Raw genomic sequence first — 23414 nt, forward strand, 5'->3', positions numbered from 1 at the left:
CCCTTCTGCATTTGCCTGACTGTAAGAATGCACTAATCTCACGGAAATCAGCTGTAATGCATCGCTGAAGCGAAGTATCAGGGCTGGGTCAAACCTGTGAAATTATGCAAAGCTGATTTTAAGTAAAATCAATGGCTTTCACTGCAACTGGCGTTCATATCTTCTGTATTTGGCTGTGTAAATTTTGAGTATGTAGGCAAGATCAGCCGTCTAGGTGGAACTGGTCACTGGAGAGGATCCCAAGATGAGGATGGGGTAGAGTGAGGTGCCTGCCCTACTACATTGACTGTAGAGGGAGCCTAGATAGTTCTTACACTAAATCTCTAATGTGTACATGTCTATACATGGCCAGTTAGGGGAATCTTACCTGAGTCTAGGCATCAGCTCATGTCGGATGTATAATGAGACCACATGGGGGCTTAAAAAAAAAAAAAAAGAAAAATGAAAAAGGCATATTAAGCAAAAGATATATGGCAGCACAGTATGTGATCTTTGGTTTTTAACCAGCTCTTTGTTGGTTTAAACTAATTATCAACACCACAAGATAAATTAGCTCTTAATTTTCAATTCTTTTAAAATATCTAGAAATAGCACATCAAATTTACGTCCTCTTAGCAACCATGTTATGAAACCCTTGAAAGCAAGGACATTGAGATTTCATTATTTTTGCAGGGCACTAACTTATTTCGTTGTGTTCAAGTAGAGATCTCTACATACTACAAACTTGAATACAAGATAAAATAAACGTGTCCTATGCTAAGATAGTTGCTTAATCATCTTCCTGGAAGTACTCTGGTTTTGTACTGAATGGTGTTTGGATCTACAGACCCACTGTGCGTTATGGCGCATTGACTGCAGAGAAAACAGCAAATACGTGCGCTACAATTTGATACACAAATCAATAAATCATGTGTCCCTTTAAATATAGTGAAAGTAAAGGCTCGTATTGATCCACATCAACTCTGATTAGAGTTGCATGGTATTGTCTTTTGAAAAAAGCAGAATAGCTGCTGATGAGTGAATTGTAAGCATCAGATGTTACATAGCTAGCTCCCGCTGCAGTCAGGCAGAGGAGCCAGAGCAAGCAGGGAGCTGTAGGTCTTCATCAGCTTCTGTAAAATGGTGTCTGTAGGAAAGCTGGGGTTTTACAGTGTATTTGCTACAGCACAAGTGTTCATTGCAGTTTTTACTGGTAAGAAAAAGAAAAGAAAATATAGAAGGGAATCCTATTTCTGAGCTGAAGAAATATTGGCATACTTTGCAGTTTATTTAAGGTTTTGATTTTTTGGGAAACTAGCTAAGTACAAAATAACAGGGCCTATGCTGCCAACATGTTCTGAGGAGAAGTAAAACTCTTCCCAAGATGTAATCCATCATCACTTTCCTGTGACACTCAATTTTGAGAACAAGTTATCTAAATGCTTTTCACACTTACATGCTCTAATTTTCTGAAATGTGCTGCTCTTTTTGCCTGTGGATGCTAGCTGTACCTGCCCTCTGCAGCCTTCCCTGAGCAGGAGAGCCACTCGAGGGAAGGCAGCCTCCCCCAGCTCAAAAACTTGTCAGGTACCAGGATATCTAGAAAGGCAGAAAGTCCAAAATCCTCTTTGGCGCCTTTCAAAGCTTATTGTATATAAATATAAAAATTTACTTATATAAAAAATAGTTATATATAAGTAGCTATATATAAACAGTATATTTAGAAATAGTTATATATATAGTTACATAATAGTTATCTATAAATAGTTATATAAAACTACTTCATTTTTATTTGTGACTTTGGCTTGAGCATGGTATGTATCCAGAGTGTCTGTGTTGAGAATACTTTATCATCAAAACTTGCTATTGGCATGGTGTTATTTTGGCCTTGACTGTAGGTTTCTATCTGATTGTCCTCCCGGGGCTTCTGCAAGGTGGTGTTTTCCAAAGTGATGTTAGAGAGAGGACGGTGGAACAGAGAGAAGTCTGTTGTTACACCTGTAGGGCACGTAATGTGCCCCCTGTGTGGGAAGGGTCTCTGGAGCTGGGGATGCAGGGCAAAGTGCAAGCCCTCTCTGTGGGCTCAGAGTGCATGCTTTCTAGGGAAATTCTGCAGTTTGCTCTATTCCAAAAAGTCTGCAAATGCCTACATGCATTTTCGCCTTAAAATGGCTATCTTGTGTTTAAGACAAGGATAGGGACCACTTTCAAAGAATAAACAAAATCCTGGTGAGAAAAATGAGGAAGACAGTGGTTGAGCAGCATTTTCCTCCTTTATTTGCTTTTCCTGTAAAGTAATAGACCTTAGGTATGGAAGTGAGTGCTGCTCTGCACTTCATAAATATGCTGAGGTAGCAAGGTACAGCACTACACGTAGGACCATAACATAGACTCCAAGGGCATCCCATCATCTATTTTACCATTACCTCTTCTTGTGATTACCAGTGTTCCTCAAAAATGGAAGACCGTGCCTCTTCCCCCAGACCCAACTTCTCCAAATTTCTTTTAAGACCTTATGCAAAGAACATGGAACATGCCTGTAAGATGAGACTTGTGGGTAGAAAACAGGGGAATAGCAAAGCAGATCTGGCTACAAGTTCAGAAACCCCACACCCTTTCCTTTGGAAGAAGAAAAACTACCAGAACCAAGCATTTCTCTTCAGCATGTTATCTGACCCTGAAGAAGCTTAAGCGTTGCTTTCCTCTGGCATTGGTTAAAGTAAGTTGCTGCAATAAACTTAGTCTCTCCCTACTTCACCTGTGTGTTTTTCCTCAGGACTTTATCTCACTCCTTTTCTTGCTGTAAATGTAGAGAGACAGATAAAGTACTACCACGTGTAGTACTCTCACTGCTAGGGCTGTGCCCAGGGCCTTAGACTCTCTTAGCTCTGGTCCGTCACATAAATTCTTACTGTGTTAATCATTAGGCAGTACCATAGCTCTGCGCAAAGGAAGTGCTGCTTTGGGTTGCCTGTGGTGCCACCGGTGCACTTGCTTTTGTTGATTCCGGTGGAAGCTCTAATTTTATGTTATATGTTATCCGTGGGTATCAGGTCATTCTTTACACACAAGCTTTTCACAAGTTAAATCTGTACATTCTTCAAAACAGGAGGCAAAAGGCTCGTTTTCATGCCCTGCTCCAGCAAAACTGCTTTCTGACGCACTGCGGGACTACTGATAAGCATTTGCAAGGATGGAAGCACGCATTGGTATATTTTATTGGGTTATGTGGAGCTTGAAATGGAGGAGCATACATGAAAGTAGGACACCAACGGCTAATGCTCCTGACTGACACTTATACTGAAAAACCCTTTGGGATTTACTTTAGGCATGGAGTGTGTAGGTAGGTCTCTCCGCTGTCCCTGAGAGTAGCTGAGGAATGCTGTACTGTTCATTCACCACATCTTGAGATTTTCTTCTAAGAAATGTGGGCAAATTAATTAATAAAAGTTGCACATTGGAAACAGTACATCTTCTTTCCCTTATCAGAAGGAATCTTGTGTGTCATACCTCCAAATGTACTAGAAAATCCATGCTTTTTTAATGTCATCCATTCTTTGTGTTTATTATTGAATTATTTTCTACACTGATTAAGATGTACTAGCTGCCCACAAAAGATTAAGAATCCATATGGATCACTTATCCAAGCTCAAATCTTGTGTACAATTAAAATCCTCCTGCAATTTTACCTACACTTTGAAATTCAAATGGATTAAGAGAAAAGCTCTTTAAGGAGATTGCAACTGGTTAGATATTTTATTGCATGTAACTTCTACAGACATGCTTACAGACAGATAAGCATAATGTGATAGTGTAGTCTGCTTTTTCAGAGTCATAGGTGCATTTAGGAAAGTCCCCAGTTCCAAACTAGCAGAAAATTACACAGGACCTCTCCCTCTGCTGCAGATAAGATCTGTATTTTGGCTTTGTTCTTGAAAAAATCACACACAGAGTTAGTTTAAACTCACGTGTGGAGGCTATAGTTCTTGTCTAATAGCCTTCAGAGCAGCACGGCAGAGTTAAAAGATGGAATGCTACTGAAATTCAATAGGAACTGGGCAGCTACCTCTTTCAGACCCCTTGGAAAAATCCCTACCCTAACATGGAGGAATAAGACAGCTGCAAAACACATTAAAAACCCACTTGGAACAACTTTTATAATCATCTGAATGTGAAGTATTTTTAAGGCCCTTCCTGTCCCAACTCTCCCTGCTTGTTCAGCTCTAAATGCATCCTCAGCTCTGTGGAACAAGATGCTATGCTTTAAAAGCCATCACATTTTAATGCATAGAAAAGCTTTTCTTTTTGGCCCGGGATAGAAACTAACTTCTCTTGGGCTTTGAGGCAGAGTTAGTTTTGAAGAAAAGGTTTGTATTTTAATGTAGACAGCAGACTAGAAGTGCCAGCTGTCTGAGCCTGTCCAACAGTATAAAACTTCAGAATAAGTCCCAAGACAGAATGGTTACTGGCCAGAGAGTACAAAAGTAATTAAAGGTGTTTAATAGGTGCATTTATCAAATAGCTCTGTGGTTTATCACATAGTTCTACAGTTTATCACAGGAATATCACTTCCAGGCATTCCTGGCTGTATGTAAGATATGCATGCTAGCCCTGGCTTTTTTTCTCTCTAATATAATGTTTCATGGGAACAGCAAAGTCTGTAGAAGTCAGAGATCAAAACTGAATGTTATTTCCAAAATACCAATGATACACAGAATGCTGTCATGGAAACCTTCCTTACAGAGCCCTTAGCATAATGGCCAATCATCCCACACTATGCTGTGGAAGTGTTCATCTGTCACCACACCAGACTACATAGTCTATAAATTGTAGTCACAATAAAAATACAAATTTTTGTTACATTATACTGCTTTTCATGGACAAAGGGTGCAGCCTGCTTTTCATGCCTGAATCTGTCTATACATTGCAAAGCTATATGGGCTCAGATGGACTTTGTTTCCTTTGTAAGAAAACTGGAATTTCCTCTTTCCTCTGAAACCCATGTTAGTATCAATACTATGGTTTCAGGAATGCTTTTTGGCTTGCTTGTGACTTGGGGTACAACTCCTCCTTGACCATATCCCATCAAAATCAACATTTCATTGCTACCCAGAGATCTTTTTTTTTTTTTAATCCTTCACAAAATCCTTGTGGTTATTAGTTATATTTCCTGAAGTCACTTATCTTTTTCCAGACCATAAATAGACACTGTACCAAATTCCAGACAATAAGTCAAGCAACAATTTCTTGCCTTTGGCAAGTGCAAAGCATAGGCAGATTAACCCATTGCAAAGACATGACAGTGATATTTAGGGTGAGTGTGAGAGGCAGAAGTAGCAGAGTTCTTGTATTTATAAGAAAAATGTGAAGTTTGGTAATTATATGTCAAAAGGGTTTATATTGCATCAGATTGATTTCCAAGCCACATGTCTGAGAGAAAAATCCAAATTCTTGAATGAGAGACCACAAAGCTGTTCAGATAGATAAGCTATGAGAACGCAAGGACCAGCCTCCTTTGGACTTGGTGTATTTAAGTTAAGGGGACAGTATGTTCAGGCATGTGTCACAGTATTGTTTTAGTTGCATCTTCAATTTTCAGGTAAAATAGAAAGGCTGAATTGGGGCATTTGGAACTCATCACAGGGAGGAAAATGGGAAATCATTGATCTTTTCTTGGTTTGGGTTTAGATTGTTCCCAGTAGTTGATTCCTACAATATGTATGTGGAATTTTTTCTATGCCTTTCAGTGCAAGTGGTTCAGTACCTAAAGGACATCAATGAATATTTAAACAGATTGCACTAAAGGGAATGTATGTTAAAAACAAACCCCCAAAACCTCAGAATTTGCATGATGGAAACATAGTGATTCATAAGCCTGATAAAAGAAAAATAGGAAGATATATGCTTCTCTATGCCCATATAGGCACTGGAGTTAATCTCTGTTCCCCTTAGAGGAGTTGTATCTTCTGAAACAGTCCCAGGAAATGCTACTACAAGTCGTTCTAACCAAAAACCTTATTACATTCGTTTGTTATTGTAGGTCTACCTCTAAGTAAAAAGCCAAGAGAACGTTAAATATCTCCTTTCTTGTGCTGCACGTTTGCAATCAAGTGTTAGAAATCAGGTCATATAAATTATACAGTTTGGTATAGGACTTTCCTAGGTCTTACTGCACAGTAAATAAAACTACAAGAAAATAATTAGATGGGCTTCGCAAAGCCAATGATTATATAAGATCCTAGCACCAATAAGGAGCTGCCAGAAATTAGTTCTCTGTGAGTTAGGCTCCAAAGAAGAAAGAGCTATGAGCAGGAGATAAAAGGCTTGGGAAATCTCACAGAAGTTAATGGTGCTTGTAGCACTGTGTGGTATCAGCTTTGCTCTGTGGCCTCTTATGAAAGATTGTCACAATGCCACAGGAGGGACAGGGAGGGAGATGGCATTTGTGCATTGTGGAGTAGTGGGGAACACAACAAAGTCTAGTTTTCACTTTGGTCTTTGGTCTGACATAGCACTTCTGACTCTGCCTCTGCCCTGTCTATCAGATCTGTTTTTCAGGTGAGTGAATACTGCTAAGTTTTATGCCAAAGATATTAGGGGATAAGTTTCTCTTGTCTTTCTATACAAGGTAGACCATGTAGATCTTGAGAAAAATAAAACTCTTAATTTACTTTCAGCCTGAATAGACATATTTGCTCTGTTCTTACTCCGTGCTGTGTTACTTACTCCCCGGCAAGACCCATTTTCGATGACTCAGCTTGGAAGATCTCTCTCTACTAACCAACCACTGACCCCAATTTTCAACTTCTGTTTTAGTTATGTTGTGATAGTTGAAACAAAATGAGATTTTAAAAAATTTGGAGTAAGTTTTATGAGTTTTCCTTGCCAGATATTGGAAGGCTTTCCTCGTCAGAGAGAATACTCCTCCTACCTGATTTAAAGCTGTACATGGGGTGTATTGAGAAAGAAAGTGTTTGTCTCAGATCTTTTTCCCCCAAAAAAAGAGATCCCAAATAAGAGTTTCTGACTTTCTATCCAATATTGAAATCACTCAGAAGCTCCAGGAATTTTTGGAAAAGCTCTTCTGCCTTCTGCTTTCATTTCCCCCCTTTTAATAAGAAACTCTTTGTTCCTGCATCCGAAAGTGAAGAAAAGTACGCTTCATTAAGCCCGCAATTGTTTAGAACTCAGAAGTGTAGATTGATTAGCAAATACTCTACAATAGCTCTTATAATGGAGAGCTTTAAATAAATGGGTTTTAAACTATTCTTACAGTTTCTAGTGCTTTTTATACAGTCTAAACATGCTGTGTACACCATTATTTGACTCTGCTGTGTTCCTGGAGGGGAATGAATCGGAATATTCTGAATGCCTTATGTAACGTATTTAGAGAACTTTTTTGTTTGTATCTTTGTTTGAATTCCTTGGACGGAATTAATTAATGGCAAAGTATAAAGGCCAACTTTGAAATCCTAGCTGACTAGGATTCTGACTTATACACTAGAGCTCAATTTGTATTCTACATCAAGGAAATGTTTGGATTTGAAAGAAGGACACCATTATCAAAAAGATTTCTGTAGATGGCTCTGTTCTTCAGAGCAGCATCTCTTCGCCACAGAAGTGCGGTTTTAACATTTGGGTAATTCAAAAGGAAATTGATTTTTTGATCAGAGTACATATTTCATTTCTTATTAAAAATTAAATGCAGAACAGGAAATAGTAACTGACTTGGAATAGGAAAAAACGTAAAAAGGTTGGATTTCTTTAAAACAATGTTAATTTCAGAAGAAAGGTGGAGAGAATAAAGTCTGTAGCCTGTGCTTTTATGGTCCTGTAGAAATCTGATGGGATAACAGCTTTTAGAAAAGAGAAATATTATTTTTCTTTTTATATCTATACTTGCATTGCAATTTTGTAACTATATTCCTTTTTATAGTAGTACACTACTGCAGTAATATGTAAGGATTAGTTTCTCAGTGGGTATAAATTTGTCTAGTTTCATTGAAGACCATGGGATAAGGATAACTTACATCAGCTTCCAAAAGTCTGATCAGCTGATCACTGCAGCAATGGGGAAGTCGGCAGGAGAATCCTGCCTTCTGTCTTTGCAGAAAATGGGTTGTTCATGAAATGCTGTGTTCTGGTTTACAGACAACCAAAGCACTGCCTTACAGTACGTTAGCTTGTGCGCTTCACCCCTCTGCCCACTCCACTGTGAGATGGGCAAAGGAGAGCAGATGGAGGGTCTTGCACACCTACGCTTTTCCTAGGTTTCAGGTTTGGCATTCAGGAAGGGCTTTCCTTGCAGGCAAAGAAACTCTGCCTAAGTGATAACAGAGAAAATGAAAAAAAACCAACATAATTTGGGGCTGTAACACATATGCTAGCTTCTATTAAAGCTACTGGAATTTCCCCAGAGTATACGGAGTAGCATCAGCACATGGCCCAAGGGAGGTTTAACACTCAGTATTTGCAGAAGACTGGACCAGTACCTGTGTTAAAGCAACAAGAGGCAGAAAGCCCAACGAGGAAGGCCAGAGGGTCGAGGGTTTCAAGTCTGTGCATTAAGTTCAGAAAGTACAGGGGCATTTTTTCCTATCTGGAGATCTCCAAGTTAGGAGAAGGCCAACCTTGCTGGGTTTTTTTCTGATCTATTTCTTATTTTCTCAGACCTTGAAGTCTATATGGTCACTCAAATATCTGCAAAGTCAGCTTAATGCTCTGGTAGCTCATCTATAGTGCCTAGCAGTAGGGTATTAAGACTTCTAGGTAGATGAAAGATCTTGTCTTTTTGCTTTCCAGGATTATCCTCCCTGTCAAAGAGAGATTAGACAAGAGGGAGTAGAGTATTGATAACATCTTTTATGCTTTTGAATATTTGTAGGGTAGAGAGAGGATTGGTTGAGATAGTCTTTTCTGGTTTAAAATAATTTTTCTCCTCACACTAGTAACTCTTTTTTTTTTTTTTTTCTCAAACATTATGTATTTTCTGTCTCATTTATCTCTCTGGCACTTTGGCGTGGTCCTGAGAAATGTTAAACACTGTCCAATCTGTGTCTTTAGAAACAGTGGAGCATTAAAGACAATTTTGTAGCATTGAACTCTGAGTGAGAACATTTATCACTTGTTATTATGTCTCTTGTTCTGTTTCTCTGATACTGACAAACTTCCATATTCCTACAAGAGACGGGGGATTTAGGATACGGACAGTAACTAGCGTACAGAAAGTAGTCCAGCTTCTCTGGCCTGTTTGACACTGGCAATCATGGATTTCCTCCAGAGCTGTCGAGAGCACTGTGGACAAGTCCATGTTTGTACTCCTGCAGTACAATGCGAGCAGTGGCACAGAAAGGCTGCTGGGCTCCTGCCAAAGGGCTCCACAAAGGCAGCCACATCACCTCCCTGCAATGCAAATACGATGACAGTGGTGGCAGGGGAAGCCTGCTTGAGCAGCCACCTCCTCCTCTCCCCTGCTTGCCCTCCCCAATTCTGGTACTGGGAGGGCATATGTGCTGAGAGGGAGGTCACCAGGAGCACTGACAGCAAAGGGATTTGGGGAGGTGCTCGAAGTTCACACCTGTGTGACTTTGGGATGGGACTAGTAGCATCCCAAGTCCCTTATTGACCCTTCACTCCAGGTGTCTTTGGTGTTTGGCTAGTGGCCAGAGTGGGCAGGACCATTCCCTGCGTGAGGCCCCAACACAACTTTCAACAAAACCTCTCTTCTCTGTGCCCGAACGAGGGAACTGGCAGGAGCCTGGGGGAGGAGCACTGGGAGTGCAGTGCAGAGCCTTCTGCGAGGGGAAGGACCCACAGAGAAGTTGCTGTCTCCAGCATGAGTGGCTCCTCAAGTAAGGATCCCAGCCGGTCACCCTGTGCACGAGGTACAGCAGTTCTGGGGCAGAGGGAAACTGGAAAGAGGGAGGAAAAGGAACTAGAAAAGAGCTGAGCAACTAGGAGGGGAAGGTGATGAAGAGAGCAAAAAAAACTAGGATGGAGGGGTGTTGGAAGAACACGACCCACCACCTACAGGGAAAATGAGATTCAATGTGAAGCTCAGATACGCGTAAAGTAGGGAATAGTGATGCTGTGGGGAGCAGGGGGAGAAATTATTGTAGAATTAATGGCTTGATGCAATCCTAACTATGCAATGACTGAGGGATTTGAGTGGGAATACCCACGTTACACTGGCAAATCTGATGTGCGTTTTGCTTTAAATTTTTACTGTGCTGGCGTTAAGTATTTTTGTCTGGTTCCCACATGTCTCTAGAGTTTAACAACATAAAATCGTATTCTTTTACATTGCTGATCTTCTAAGCCATGAAGTTGGAAAACTGTCTAAAAACAACTTTCAAAATCAAAAGTTTCTCTTCCTGAAATCAGCAAGTAAGGGATTCACTGCATCTATGTCCATCAGGTTTCCTCTCTGTTCAAAAGGTTATGGCTGCTTCCATGAAATGAATACATTTACCTATTTATTTATTCATGGCAGAGGTGGGATACCCGTATGTGATTTGGGAAGAAGCTATAACAGATGGTGCCCTCTTCTGAAGGGGTGGTCAGAACTGTTCTTTAGCATGTGACAAAGCTCAGATATTATTTGTTCTCTTGGACTTGAATGCATTTGGATCCCAGGTGCTCAAGGATAAAGGTTTTCATGTTTGTTGCTTGTTTTCTGAGTGGAGTTTTATTTATATATGTGCAGAATGATCTATTCTACTGAGTGGGATGTCAGACTAGTCATTTCGGCACTTAGTTTGAGAAATAGGTGGTTTTACTGGATAGCTGATGTGTTCTTGCCTTTAAAATCCTTGCCTTAGGGTTGTAAAATCCACTGGACTAGTGGTTCACGGTGAAACAAAGAATGAATTGTACTTGGCTTTATAAATTTCTCAACACTTTCCATACTCTATGTCAAATTCATGCATGTAACCTTCCGTTTTCATGGACCTCACATGGGTCAGCATGCTTGGATTTACTATTTTGTTTTTGGCTTTTGTTTTTTTTTTTTTTTTTTCATTTAAATTCTTATTGGAAAGGTAGTTATGTAGGGTATTAAGTTCCAGCTGTCCTTATTTTGATACAAGATTCTTTACTGCTTCATTAAGAAGTCTGAAGTAACACTGTATATGTGATGGCAGAGTACTTTGTATACCAAAAGCTATTTCACAGTATTTCCCTATAGACATTTCTCCTAAGACTTGGTACCTGGAAGGCATGCTGGAGAAAGCTGGCCAGTACAGGCATGGCTTAAGCCTTGTCCTATCACTATCAAATGCACAAAATGTACAACATTGTGTACAGGACAGGATCTCTATCCATGGAGTGGCTACAAGCCAGACTAAATTCACTAGGTAATATCTGCTTGAAAAGAGAAATCAGAGCTGGGAACAGCAGATATAGTGATGCATCTCAGCCATCTCTGAGCAATGTGTGAGTGTACGCATTCACACTGATGGGACTCTTCCGTATACTTGGGATACTGGAAACACCCTGGGAGAGAACAAGTAGCAGATTCATCCCTCAGCTTCTTTGCTGTCCAGCCAGACTGGTGATGGCTGCATGAGGCTTTCCTTTTACCTCTTTGGTAGGTACAAATGAGGCAGGTTAAAATACAGCCTTGGGCTCCAGCTGGAATGGAAGTGGTGACTTTGGGTGGTTGGGCTCTCCACTTCTCTGTCCTGCCCGGGGCTGGCCCATCCCTACAAGTTCTTCTCTCCTCTCAGGCAGTGGGCTGACCCCACACTGGCAGTCAAGAATTATACTTGCCCCTGCCGAGGTCTGTCTTGGCTGCCTGCTGCTAAAATTGGTCTGCAGATATCCCACTTTCTAGAGCAATGTTTCAGGACCTTCATTTTCATTCTGAAGGTGCAATTTTGTGTTTTAGTTTTTGGCATGAGGGAATGTTACAGTTTGGTATTTCTCTACAGATATAAATGACGAGCTTTTAGGCTTAAGGGATAGGGTGGAGAAAGTATCTTCCTTTTTTTTTTTTATTATGACAATAACTGTGAATGTAAATAACTACATTAATGAGGCTTATTGAAGGTATTTTATTAGGGAAGGTGCAAGTCATTAACTTTTCAGTAAGAAAGTGTAAGTGACCCTTCTTATATTTCCATGTGAAACTATAAAACTTAATTTCCTATGCATATAAGAGCATTTTTGTCCATGATAGTAGCAGGAGGACTTTAATAAGTCATTTTAGTTTGAAATAGCACTGCCATTTAGTACTACCATTTTTTTTTCTCCACTGCCTTACATTCCCAAATTCTTTCATAAAAGACAGCGTGTGATTTTGTGATAAAAATGAAAACATTGGTGGTGGTCTGTGGGTAGAATCTTGATTTTGGAAGCTGTTTTGGAGAGTGGATAAACACTATTACTACTGACTGGAAAATTTTCTTTACCTGAGTAGCCAGCTAGTTTTACTAGTGACTTGATAGGACATTTCGTTGCATTTATTTCAGAATTTCTTAGTGTGTGGTTCATGTACATGCTAGCAGCAAGACACTAATGGACAATGTAGAAAGAAATAAAAATAAGGAATTTATTAACTTAGGGTATTATCATAAGTCCTGAAAGTATGTAATGATTTATATCACCTTACTAAATCTAGTGTGTTCATTTTCAATGAAATGGACTAAAAGATCAAGCCAAGTGCTATAATATATATTTCGAGTTTCCTCCAGTTCTGTGTTTGTAGCTATTTGCATCTGTAAATCATCCTTTTTGAAGCCTCACAGACAAAATTTCTTGAAAATCTCAATGGTTTTGACTCTTCAAAATGGTGACATTTCAGCTGTTGATGTCATGATAATTTCTTATTATAGAGAACTTTCTTGTAGGAGAACATATACGGCAGAAAGTATCAAGCATGGGGCTCTGGGAATTATTCAAAATCAGTAGCTGTGTAGAGATGATACTCAGAAGAGTAGCAGTGGTGGACCGAGGCACAGAAAGACGGCCCTTTGAAGAAGGTGGAGAAAGAAATGTAGACACACTCCTCACAGAGAGAAATCTCATGGCAAAATAAAACCAGAAAATTACTAGAAGACAGAAACCTAACACCAGGTATTTTTTTTTTTTTCCTAATAGAAGGATGTAATGAAACTTTCTGTAAGGGTTGTAAGAGATCCACAGGAGGAAACCTCATGGCAAGAAATAGTTGTAGAAACATACCCCGCTGAGCTTTAGTGCCATTTTTATCTACAATATTTTCTTTGTTGTTTAACTCTAACAGTTATGAAATGTGTCAAATTAATGTGAAACAGAAACAATTTCCTTAGTCCTAAAACAATAATTTTAATATCCTTCCTATTTTTAACAGCAACAACAAAAAATATTGTAAATAACTTAAGCTTATCTCTTTTATGGATGCACGTATGGTTCAAAGCTGTGCTAGGGGAGGTTTAGATTGGATATTAGGAAGCATTTATTTACCAAGAGGGTGGTCAAACACTGGAACAGGCTTCCTAGAGAGGTAGTTGATGCCCCAGGCCTGTCAGTGTTTAAGAGGCAGTTGGACAATGCCCTTAATATCATGCTTTAACTTTCGGTCAGCCCTGAAGTGGTCAGGCAATTGGACTAGATGATCATTGTAGGTCCTTTTCAACTGAAATAGGCTATTCGCATCTGGTCTATACAGCACATAGAAACCAAGTCTCATAGTAAGAAAAATTGTCACGTGCACTTCACAACAGCAGGCTTGTGTGTTTTTCTTTAGAGCTTGAGTCAGCTGAGGAAAAAGTGTCATGTTGAGCATTACACTGTTTTTCTCTAGATAATTCAATATGTGACTTATTTTGCTATTATTTCACTGTTTATCTATACACTAGATTTAAAGAAAACAATTTAATGCATACAGAACTTAAGCACCCACAAAGGCCTGCTGACAGTTGCTGGAATTACACATGAAATTCTGCTGCGAATGCAGAGAATACTCAGCTTCTTCCTCCAAAAGGCTAATCATGTCTTCACATATGATGAGATATTTATTGAGCACAGTGTCAACAGCGACCATATTGCCATACTCCCACGTTGACGCAAATGTTGGCAAAAGCTACTGTGCCAGCTGCCCACTTACACACTCTAGTGGCACCTTTGCTGTTCCTCAAATCCACAAATTGCCATTCTCATCCAATTAATGCTCCAACACTGGTGTGTTTTTTTTTTCTGCCTCATATATTTAGCAGACTTCTGTCAGAAAATAAAAGATGGATACACAGAAGCCTGTCAAACCAGACCAAACCCAGCAAAGTCAAGACTTTTTTGATGCCAGAAAATACCCTGGCATGGTCTGTGGGAATATTACGAAAGAGATCCGAGGATTAGTGCAGAGATGGAGATTAAACCTTAATTAAAATGAGCACTTGTATACAGTACATATGGCAGACAACTATTCTTATAGCTGTAATGGAGCGAAAGTCTTCCTGCAGTTACACAGCTCCTACCTCTCATCCTATGCAAGGCGCGGGCTTCTACAGTGGCTGCTGGAGGACCCGTTGTTAGGCATGGTGCTTCTCTGTAACAAGATAAGGCGACTTCCGTAATCAACATATGTATCTTAGATGCATACATGGTTTTTGCCCTTCTGCTCATAAGACTGTGCTCTTCTAGCCCATGATGGTATGTTTGCTGTCAAGCCAAAGCATGGGAGCTGCATTCCCCTCTTGAGTTCACAGATGTGGAGGTGATGATAATTTCTGATAACTTTTCATCTCTAGCAGTATTTATCTCAGATCTAAGACAGTATCTGCCTGCTGACCTCCAAAATATGCTGCAAGGCATATTCAAGATTTGAATGTGTGTCCCTTTTTATTTTTACATATGTTTACATTTTCTAATGAGTTACATTTCTCATGTTTAAAAAAGAAAAAAAATATCAACTTAATTTGCATGCCATTTCTATGGTTGTGTAATTATTTTTCTTCTGGAGTGTCACTGTTTGAATGCTTTTCAAAACTCCTGATGTTATAATCCATTGCTATCCAATATTTTATAGTTCTCAGTAGGATATTTATTGGAGAGAGAAAGCATGAGTAGGCCATAATTAATCCTTTCAGCAGTTTTAGTTGTGTACTCACAGCTGCATGGAACTATTTGCTCTTAAGTAGAGACCTGAAGGGTCTGCCAGTATGCCCTTCTGACCTAGTCTAGGTTTTGGTGTAGTGTTATTTTAGAGATCATAGAATCATAGAATGGTTAGGGTTGGAAGGGATCTTTAAAGGTCATCTAGTCCAACCCCCCTGCAAGGAGCAGGGACATTCTCGACTAGATCAGGTTGCTCAGAGCCTCATCCAACCTGGCCTTGACAGTTTCCAGGGATGGGGCATCCACCACCTCTCTAGGCAACCTGTACCAGTGCCTCACCACCCTCAGTGTAAAAAATTTCTTCTTTATATCCAGTCTGAATCTGCCTCCTTCTATTTTAAAACCATTACCCCTTGCCCTATCACAACAGGCCCTGCATTTCTTAAAGCAGTGGGGCTTCTACTGCTCAATGTCTCTGATAACTTCATTCCTTTACGTTATTCACATAAAACATTCCTCCAGATCACTGCTAAATAATTTGTTTGTAGTTTCAGGGCATATTATATTTAAATTACTTGAGATAGTGTCATAACAGGAATAAACTAATTATTCTAATAAATGTTGAAATATAGTGCCGTCAAGTTCCAGGTATCATTTTAGAATGTCATCCTGTGAAAATCCTTCTGTGCTTTTCCACTGAGGCTAATTGGACTGGATCCTTCTGTTTCAACCCCTGTGTCAAAATCTGTGAACTTCCTTCTTGCCATCACTCTGGGAAGAAAGAACATAATCTCTATCTTAGGGGACTTCATAAGAGATATTTTATCCTTGCATTTTTCTTTACCCTCTATTCCTTACTTGGCAAATTTATAGGTGTTACATAAAAATACAAAAATATTTACATTGCATATGCTATGTTATCAGGTGAATGAATTTAAAAGGCAAATCAGCAAAAGAGAGTGGAGCGGGGGAGAAGGAAAACCATGCCTTCAGTGCAGAAAGGAAAGCAAAGAGCTTGCAGAAGCAGAGAAAAACTATTACTTCAGAATTCTAATAAGCAGTATTAGTGACTTTTAAAATAATAACGTCTGCTGGGGCACGTATAGAGGAGCACCAGGAAAGCTCAGCTATCTGGTGACTGCCAAACGATACTGCTCAGCAGCCACTGCCTCCAACACAAATAGCTCAGCTACATTTAAGTGTCCTTACTGGAGGCAATCAATCACATGTGGAACAGAGCGGTTATGAATTAGGTCTGTCCTTCATATATGTTCACTTACTTTTGCGACTAAGCTATATTTGCATCCAAAAGAAATATTTGAATAACTGAATATCTCCCTCCTAGGAGGAATGGAGAAAAAAATGAGTGCAAATTGGCAGCATAGGTCAAGGAATAATTGAAATTCAGAATTCAGTGCCTGGATGCATTTCATCTTCAGAACCAAAGTGTTGCCACCCTGTGCAACCTTTTGAAAGACATTGGTGCCTTAGGCTCAGGTACCTAATGTCACAGTGAATGAAGAGATCCAGACAGCCAACTTACTGCTCGTGATGGAAAACACCACGGCAAGTGGAAGGAGGAGGAGCACTGTAAGAATGCTATAAAAATTGCAGAGATAGTTTAAAGAAGATTGTTAATAGAAAATACATCTTTGAGTAGAAAGTTAGCTTCTTGAAATTCCCTTAAGCAAAATGCTTTAGAAACATTGATTATTTTTTTAATTATTTTTTTTTGTGCTATCAATATCTGCCCCACAAAGAACGCTTGGGTTTTTTTTGTGTGTTTTGTCAAGTATGTATATGCACACTGGGTTACCAACTCTCCTGATCTGTCTCAAGGAGTCTGTCCAAAGCACGATGAACTTGGTTACATAGGTAGCACCAGCGAGACGTAGATACCCTTGCTTGGCACAGGGCAGCAAAGCGGAAGACTGGCAGCACTGGTGTGTGCAAGAATAGCACTGCGCAACAGAGCCAGAGAGCTCAGCAGGGCTAACGTCATTGGCCACTGCGGTAATATGCCTGCTCACATTTAGTAGTTTGGTAATAAACATGGGAAAGTCTCATTTTCTTAATGGACTGAATCTAGTCAGATGATCGATATGTCATTACTAATTTTCCCCCATGAAACGAGAACATGCAGTATATCTTCCCCTAGTTTTGGAATTTATTTTCTCCTTCTTTTCCCTCTTTTTGGATATCATTTCTACCGTATATTTCAGAGCTACTCTGTAGGGCCTAAGAGAAGACAGGTGCAAGTACTGTGTTTGGATTTGTTCTGCCTGTGACATTTCACTGTAAATAGAGTCAATGTTAGGAACTTTAACCTTTTTTCCCTTGAGTTTAGCCTTGGTCTTAGTGCCAAGAAAATGCACATCAATCAATGTTTTTCATTTTAAGGAAAAAATGCAAACAGAAAAAAAAATTGTCAAGTTTTTGACAAAATATGCATATTTAGGCTGTGTTTTCCATTCGAGAGGCTGATAAAGTCCAGCATGAGAAACATTTTAATGTTAGCTAATTTCAGAATTACAGCTTTTGAATAGGAAAAAGAAAAGATATAAGCCCTTTTGTTTATAACTAGTTTAGCGATGAGGCAGAGGTGAAAATTTCCTTACTTGCTTCTATCTTTAAGAATCCAGTCTTTACCAATGCATTGTGCCAAATACTTTGCTGAATAATTTGCATAATGATTTCAGTTTCTGTGAGTCTCATCGCCAGCAGATTTGTTCATTAGAATGTTTATGAAGGACAAACATAGAAGGAACTGAACACAGCTGAACTGAATTCATAAAAAAATTTGAGCAAATGCTGGTGGATTTCTTTCTCGTATTTTCTCAGCTCTTAAGAACGGATTCAAATCTCATCTAAAACCAGCGAAAAAACCTCCATCACTTACTGAGTTTTGTAAATCTGTGTGCCTTCTCTGCCTCGTGCTCAGAAGTAAAGACAGGCCAGACTCTCCTGATATTGACCTTTTTTTCTGTAGGTATGAAACTTGTTGAGGTATTTTCATGTTACTACAAACAGCCTCCACCCATGAATGTTGTTAATCTCTCTGGTATGTTCAGGTCTTGCATGTGTTTTATCTGAGCACAATGTTCTTAAAGCTTGCGGTATGACACGTGATACATCAAAGGGAGATAGAGAAGGGAACAGAGCAGAGAGTAATAAATATGAATGAAAAGGGCAAAAGAGCCTCTCTGCATTTTCCATCAGTTCTGCTACTCTTACTTCTTTTCCCTTCTCTTTATCTTTCGTTTTACAGTCTCCTCTCTCTGCCATCAAGATTTTAAACATTTTAAAGTCATTCCCTCTGTCTTTCTCTACTATGAGCATGAGTTACGAGGAATGAGCAATAATGAATGAATGCACTCTTCCTTAGGAGCCACAAGCAATGCGCTTACAGCAGGAGCTGCTGACACAGCACATGGGGAGGCTGTGAATGGAGTAGCACGGCGTGATTTTATAAATCAGCACGCAAAAAAAAATGACAAACATCGTGTGTCACCACGTGGTAGCTGTTTAGGAGAAACAACTTGTTTTTCTCTAACCTGAACCCAGGAATAACCCGTTTGCAATCTCTAGGCTCAAGTTTTTGGAGTTTTTTGTTCAGTTTTGTTCTGATTTTACTTAAGATTAAAACTTACTTGCTTAGTTGCCTTCCATTTCATTCCCTGAACATCTGGTTAGCTAAATACCAGGTAGTGGATTATCACACAGGATTCTGGGATGAGGTGCAAGTCTTAGTTAAGTTTTTTGTGTATATTTAAAAGAGGGTGAATTTTATTTCTGTTGTCTTTTTATTAACTTTGGATATTCAAAAAAGACTCTCAAGATGGCAGTACCCATGTTGAGCTCCAGATCCCCTGCTGTTTGCCATTCAAATTCTGCTCTTTATATGTTTTCTTTCTCGGTCCTTACGTAAAGAGGTTACATAAGAGAAGACTAATCTCCAAAATCATTTACCATATTAAACAGCAGCTACCATCAGTGGATCTTTATCAGCTGCCTGGAGCAGAAAGGAGACACGTGGCTGTACATTTGGAAACCAGTTGTTTACAGTGCTCATCAATGCTTGCTGCCAGTTGTGGGCAGATGTCATCAACAGCCATTACACAGCTTGGAAAATAAAATCAAACTTGTCCTGGACAGGTCCTGAAACAATTGATAAACTGCCTCTGAATGATGGAAATGTGTGTTCATTCTCTCCACCAGCCTCCTGTCCCAACCACTGTACCGTGCTACGGAAAGGGAAGAAACAGCATCGGAGTGCAGAGGGGCTCCTGTGCCTCTATCTTGCCCGCTTTCCCAAACCATGTGAACTTGGCATCAAGAGCTGGCGTCATGGCTCTGACAGCACTCCTGCAATTGTTGTGTTGTGTGCTGTGTTGAGACCACCTGCCATGGTCTCATAACTATACGTTTTCACAAATCTATCTTCCTCTGCTTAGGTCCTGCGAGAGGATCAAGAGTACAGAGAGCAGCTTCCTTTCCCCTTCCTTCCCCTACCCTCACACAAGGCTGGAGAGGAGCACTGCCTCCTCCTTCTCTTTGAGAAGTGCTGGCGAAGCGCAGGCTGTTACACCTCACCCCATACAGCGCCTTGGCATCGGAAGTGGTCTGCTGCCTCCATGCTCCTGTTTGCTTGCTGGTGTGTGGCAGAGGGCACGAGAGACAGGGAAGCAATGCTATACTTCTGAAATGAGGCATCGGAAGCGTTATGTGCCTGCGGCGCCAGCCCAGCCTGCCAGTGTTTGTCTGCTCTTTAGTTAGCAGGTAGAACATTGCAAGTGACTTGCACTTAGTTGCTCCCCCATGCAAACCCCTCTGATCTCCAGCAGGCCTGGAAGACAGGATTTAAGGCTCTAGGAAATGTGTTGCTTATCCTTTTTGAAGCGCACAGCTAGTGTTCATGTGGTAATGTTATCTTTGAAATACAAGAGTGCTTGGTAAAGGCTACCAATACTGCTAAACGTAATGACAGGGAAAAAAATAATTTTTAAGAGATGTCTCTGTCAGAATGATAGTTTGTCAGAAATAGCCAATAGTCCTCCCATAGTGGGAAAGGGCTGGGTATCTCTTTGCTATTTGCTTCTCCTCCTTTACAGTTTCTAGACAGGTGCATGCAGAGGGGTTTTCTATCTGTTTGTCTACTTTACCAAAACAAGGAAGACACCACAGCAATAATCTTTTGGTGGGAAAAATGTTGGACTGAATCGAAGTTTGTTATGAGCTATGTAGCAGAACATGCTGTTATGCTTTATCTGTGCAGGGAGTGATCTCTTTATTCAACAGCGGTTGCAGCAACAGAGATGTTTCTGACCACAGTTTTTGTTATGCTTTTCTGAGCATTCTCCTTCTCCCTTTTGGTTGTTCTTGAAGTTGTGACATGAGATCAGGGAAGCTTAAGAGCTTAAGTGACTTCTTAGCGTACCATCATTTCAAGATGAATAAGCGTTCATGAAGACAGCTTGCGGGAAGGGAACTGATGTACTATTTGAATGCCCTGACTTTATAATTCATACAAAACTCTCTCGGCAGGAGTGTGCCCAGTGCTGAAAACTCTGCCTTAGGGTTCAGATGGATCAAGCAGTAATAAGACTTCATGGCTAGTTGAGGGGGAATAAGAGGAGAAAACAATTTAAAAGCAATGAAAGAAGATACGCACAATCATTGTTGTAGCAAAGCTTTTGCTCCCCCAGCCTGTGCAACCACCACATAATAGGTTGGAGAACTGAGCCTGCTCTCAGTTGCCTGCCTTGCAGCTGCATGTGGAATTGCAACCTCGGTTTGGGAACAACTGGCTGAAGGAGAGACAGCTGGCTGCTCTGCTCAGCTGCGTTTTGAGATGAGCAATTTTCTGTTGAGGTCAGCAACAGTTTGACAGAGTAAGGAGTTCAGACCACCATCCCTGGAGAGGGTGGAGAAATCCAAAATGAGAAAATAGGGATAAGACCATATGTTCGCTCTAAAACTGGTTGCATGATCTATTTCAGTCTGACTATAGTTATCCACAATGTGTTTTTCCCAGCAAGATACAGGAAGGAGGTTTTACTCCAAGATGAATTTAGAGTTTGCGTAAAGCTAGCATAATATTTCCATTTAAATAGTGCTGTCAGGCAGTCATTTTAATGACTGCTGAAAACCCCAAACTAATCCCACTGCTTGCTTCTCTTTCTGTATTGACACTCCTGGCACCTCCCAGGCATTTGCCTTCTGCAACCGAACAGCCGCACGTTGGGAGTGAGCGTCTTTGCCCAGACTGTCTGCTACTTAGTGATGCTTGCTGATAACAACCGTTCTTGTAAGTTCCAGATGGCACAGTTTCAAATGCTGAAACACTGTGCACCAAAATAAAACCAAGACCCAGACAGCTTGGTTTTCCCCAAGTTAGCCACCATGCATATGTTTTTAGATTATTTTTTGCAAGTTTTCATTAAGAAGGGTAGTTTTGAACTATTTGGTGACAGAAGTGGGGGGACCAACCTCTGCTTTCACAGCTGGACTTTCTAATATGTCTCTCATTTGTCAGTAAGCATCCGTTATCCCTCCTAAGGATGGGAAGAAGCCCTGAAAACATCTTGGTGGCACCTTCCTGTGTTTTCTCCTTGAATTATTTGCTGTCATGTTTTTGTTGGACATCACCGCTCTTGTGCTGGAAGCAGGAAGGTTTGCTTGCAATTGAGGTAGAGGCCAGCCATGTGCATTTTTGGTGCTTGTGATGGCTCTGTTATTAACTCCTGAGGGCATAAGACTTAGTGGTCAGGCTATAGATAGCCTATGGGTCTGATAGCTGCTAATCTCATTAACCCTCAGGCTTAGCTTGATTTATACTTCATTTGCTCCTCCTAGTTTATAGCGATATATTACTCAACTTCGAGAAAGAACAAAACCACAGGGTAGATGATGATAAAAAAGTGATCACAGAGCATTTTTGCTCAGGCCTTAAATTCCCTGCAGAGAATGGAGGATTTGGATATAACTTAGTGCCACCGGCACGCATTTCTATTGCCCTATTAGGCAAACAGGAATGGTCCTTCATAGGTGCTAAAGAATTTCAGTTTTGCATCTCTCCTTAGGCTCAGTCTGTGCCATATCTGCCTTTTCTGAATAACTTTGCTTAAATAAATTTTATGAATGCAAACACACATGTAGTAATAAGTTTCTAGAGCTTTTACTATAAATAAACATTTGGCTCTGTTCCAAAAATACACAGGGCACTTCATTCCTGGCAGGAGCTGTTTAGTGGTACACAGAAATTAAGAGGATTTTGTGTTCAGTTTCTGTATGACATTAGCTGTATCACTTTAGATATGTGTATAATTAGGCTCGTGCAACCTCTAAATTAATTTGATGGAGCTACAGCTATAAAATACATTTTAAAGGGTAGTGACTTCTGAAAATTAAAGGAAATAAACTGTAGCAGTGTAGCTATATTGCCCATGCAAAATACGAGGACTGATCTAGATGACTAGCATTTAAAGTACAAAACTCTGTAGGGCTCCACCATTACTTTTGTTGTTCTGCTGGATCTGCTATTGTAAAACTTTTCTGTCACATATATGCACAAATTCATATTTCCACATCATGGCAAGGAATATGTTATGAGATTGATAAAATCCATAAAGAGCTTTCTTGTCTAGCGGCAGCTACTGTAAAGAGTTATGCTAAGGACAAGACACTAGAAAATTTGATTTCACTAAATAAAACCAACTGCTTCAACACAGAAAGCAATTTATTGCTTTTTTGCTATTCTCTATCTTATTTCCCCTCCCCACCCCAGAAATGACCAGGTGGGTGTCACGTGGTCAGACCTAAAAAAGTACTGTCAGTGGCTAAATTGACTTTGTGGAGATAGATTAATGAGAAGCTGGCATTGAGGCAGGTGGGAGTAGATGAGATTAGACTAAAAATGGAGGAAAAAAAAAAAACAGCAGAGAGAACTAAGAAGAAAAAGACTGGTATTAAAAGGAAAAAATAGAGAAATAGCGCTAGTAAATTTGTTTTTAAAAAGCTCATGAAAGATATCAGATTCGCAGTTAGCATGGAAGAAAAAGGAAATTAGAGAAAAAGAGTTTACAGATGATGGGCTTTTGGTGTGAGTTCAGCAGGTCACAGATAGGCAGTGATTAGACAAGTCTGGAAATGGACCCACGCTCCATCACGCAGGAGCCACTGTCCAACCTCTGTCATTAGGCAACAGCTGTGCCTGGGTCAATGAGTACTTGTTCTGCTTTGCAGCCAGCACTGTCCCTGTGAGCAGGTAGTGTAGATTAAGCCCCCTGAACTTTGGACAAGGAGGTGAGGGGCTAGTGTTAGCCTAGGAGAGAGTTTTGCCGTATTTGTTTGCTCTTTTCATTTCTCTTTCTAGGATACATTGCAGATTATCAGAGATGGCT

At 40.2% G+C, this 23414-nt stretch overlaps 1 protein-coding gene across 2 annotated transcripts in view; it reads left to right on the top strand.

Annotated features, from left to right (window-relative positions):
- Window positions 1–23414, top strand: part of PHYHIPL (phytanoyl-CoA 2-hydroxylase interacting protein like) — a 101176-nt gene that overhangs the window by 28474 nt on the left and 49288 nt on the right. The window contains exon 1 of one of the 2 annotated variants that reach the window (XM_086752838.1): window positions 9709–9863. The exons of the other annotated variant lie outside the window; for it this stretch is intronic. Within the exon in view, the coding sequence (XP_086608964.1) occupies window positions 9815–9863 (49 nt within the window). The 5' untranslated portion in view covers window positions 9709–9814. Of the gene's footprint in view, window positions 1–9708; window positions 9864–23414 lie in introns of those variants that run through there. 2 annotated transcript variants of the gene reach the window in all.

Source organism: Chlamydotis macqueenii, chromosome 7 (assembly GCF_036417535.1).
Source record: "Chlamydotis macqueenii isolate bChlMac1 chromosome 7, bChlMac1.mat, whole genome shotgun sequence".
Lineage (NCBI taxonomy): Eukaryota > Metazoa > Chordata > Aves > Otidiformes > Otididae > Chlamydotis > Chlamydotis macqueenii.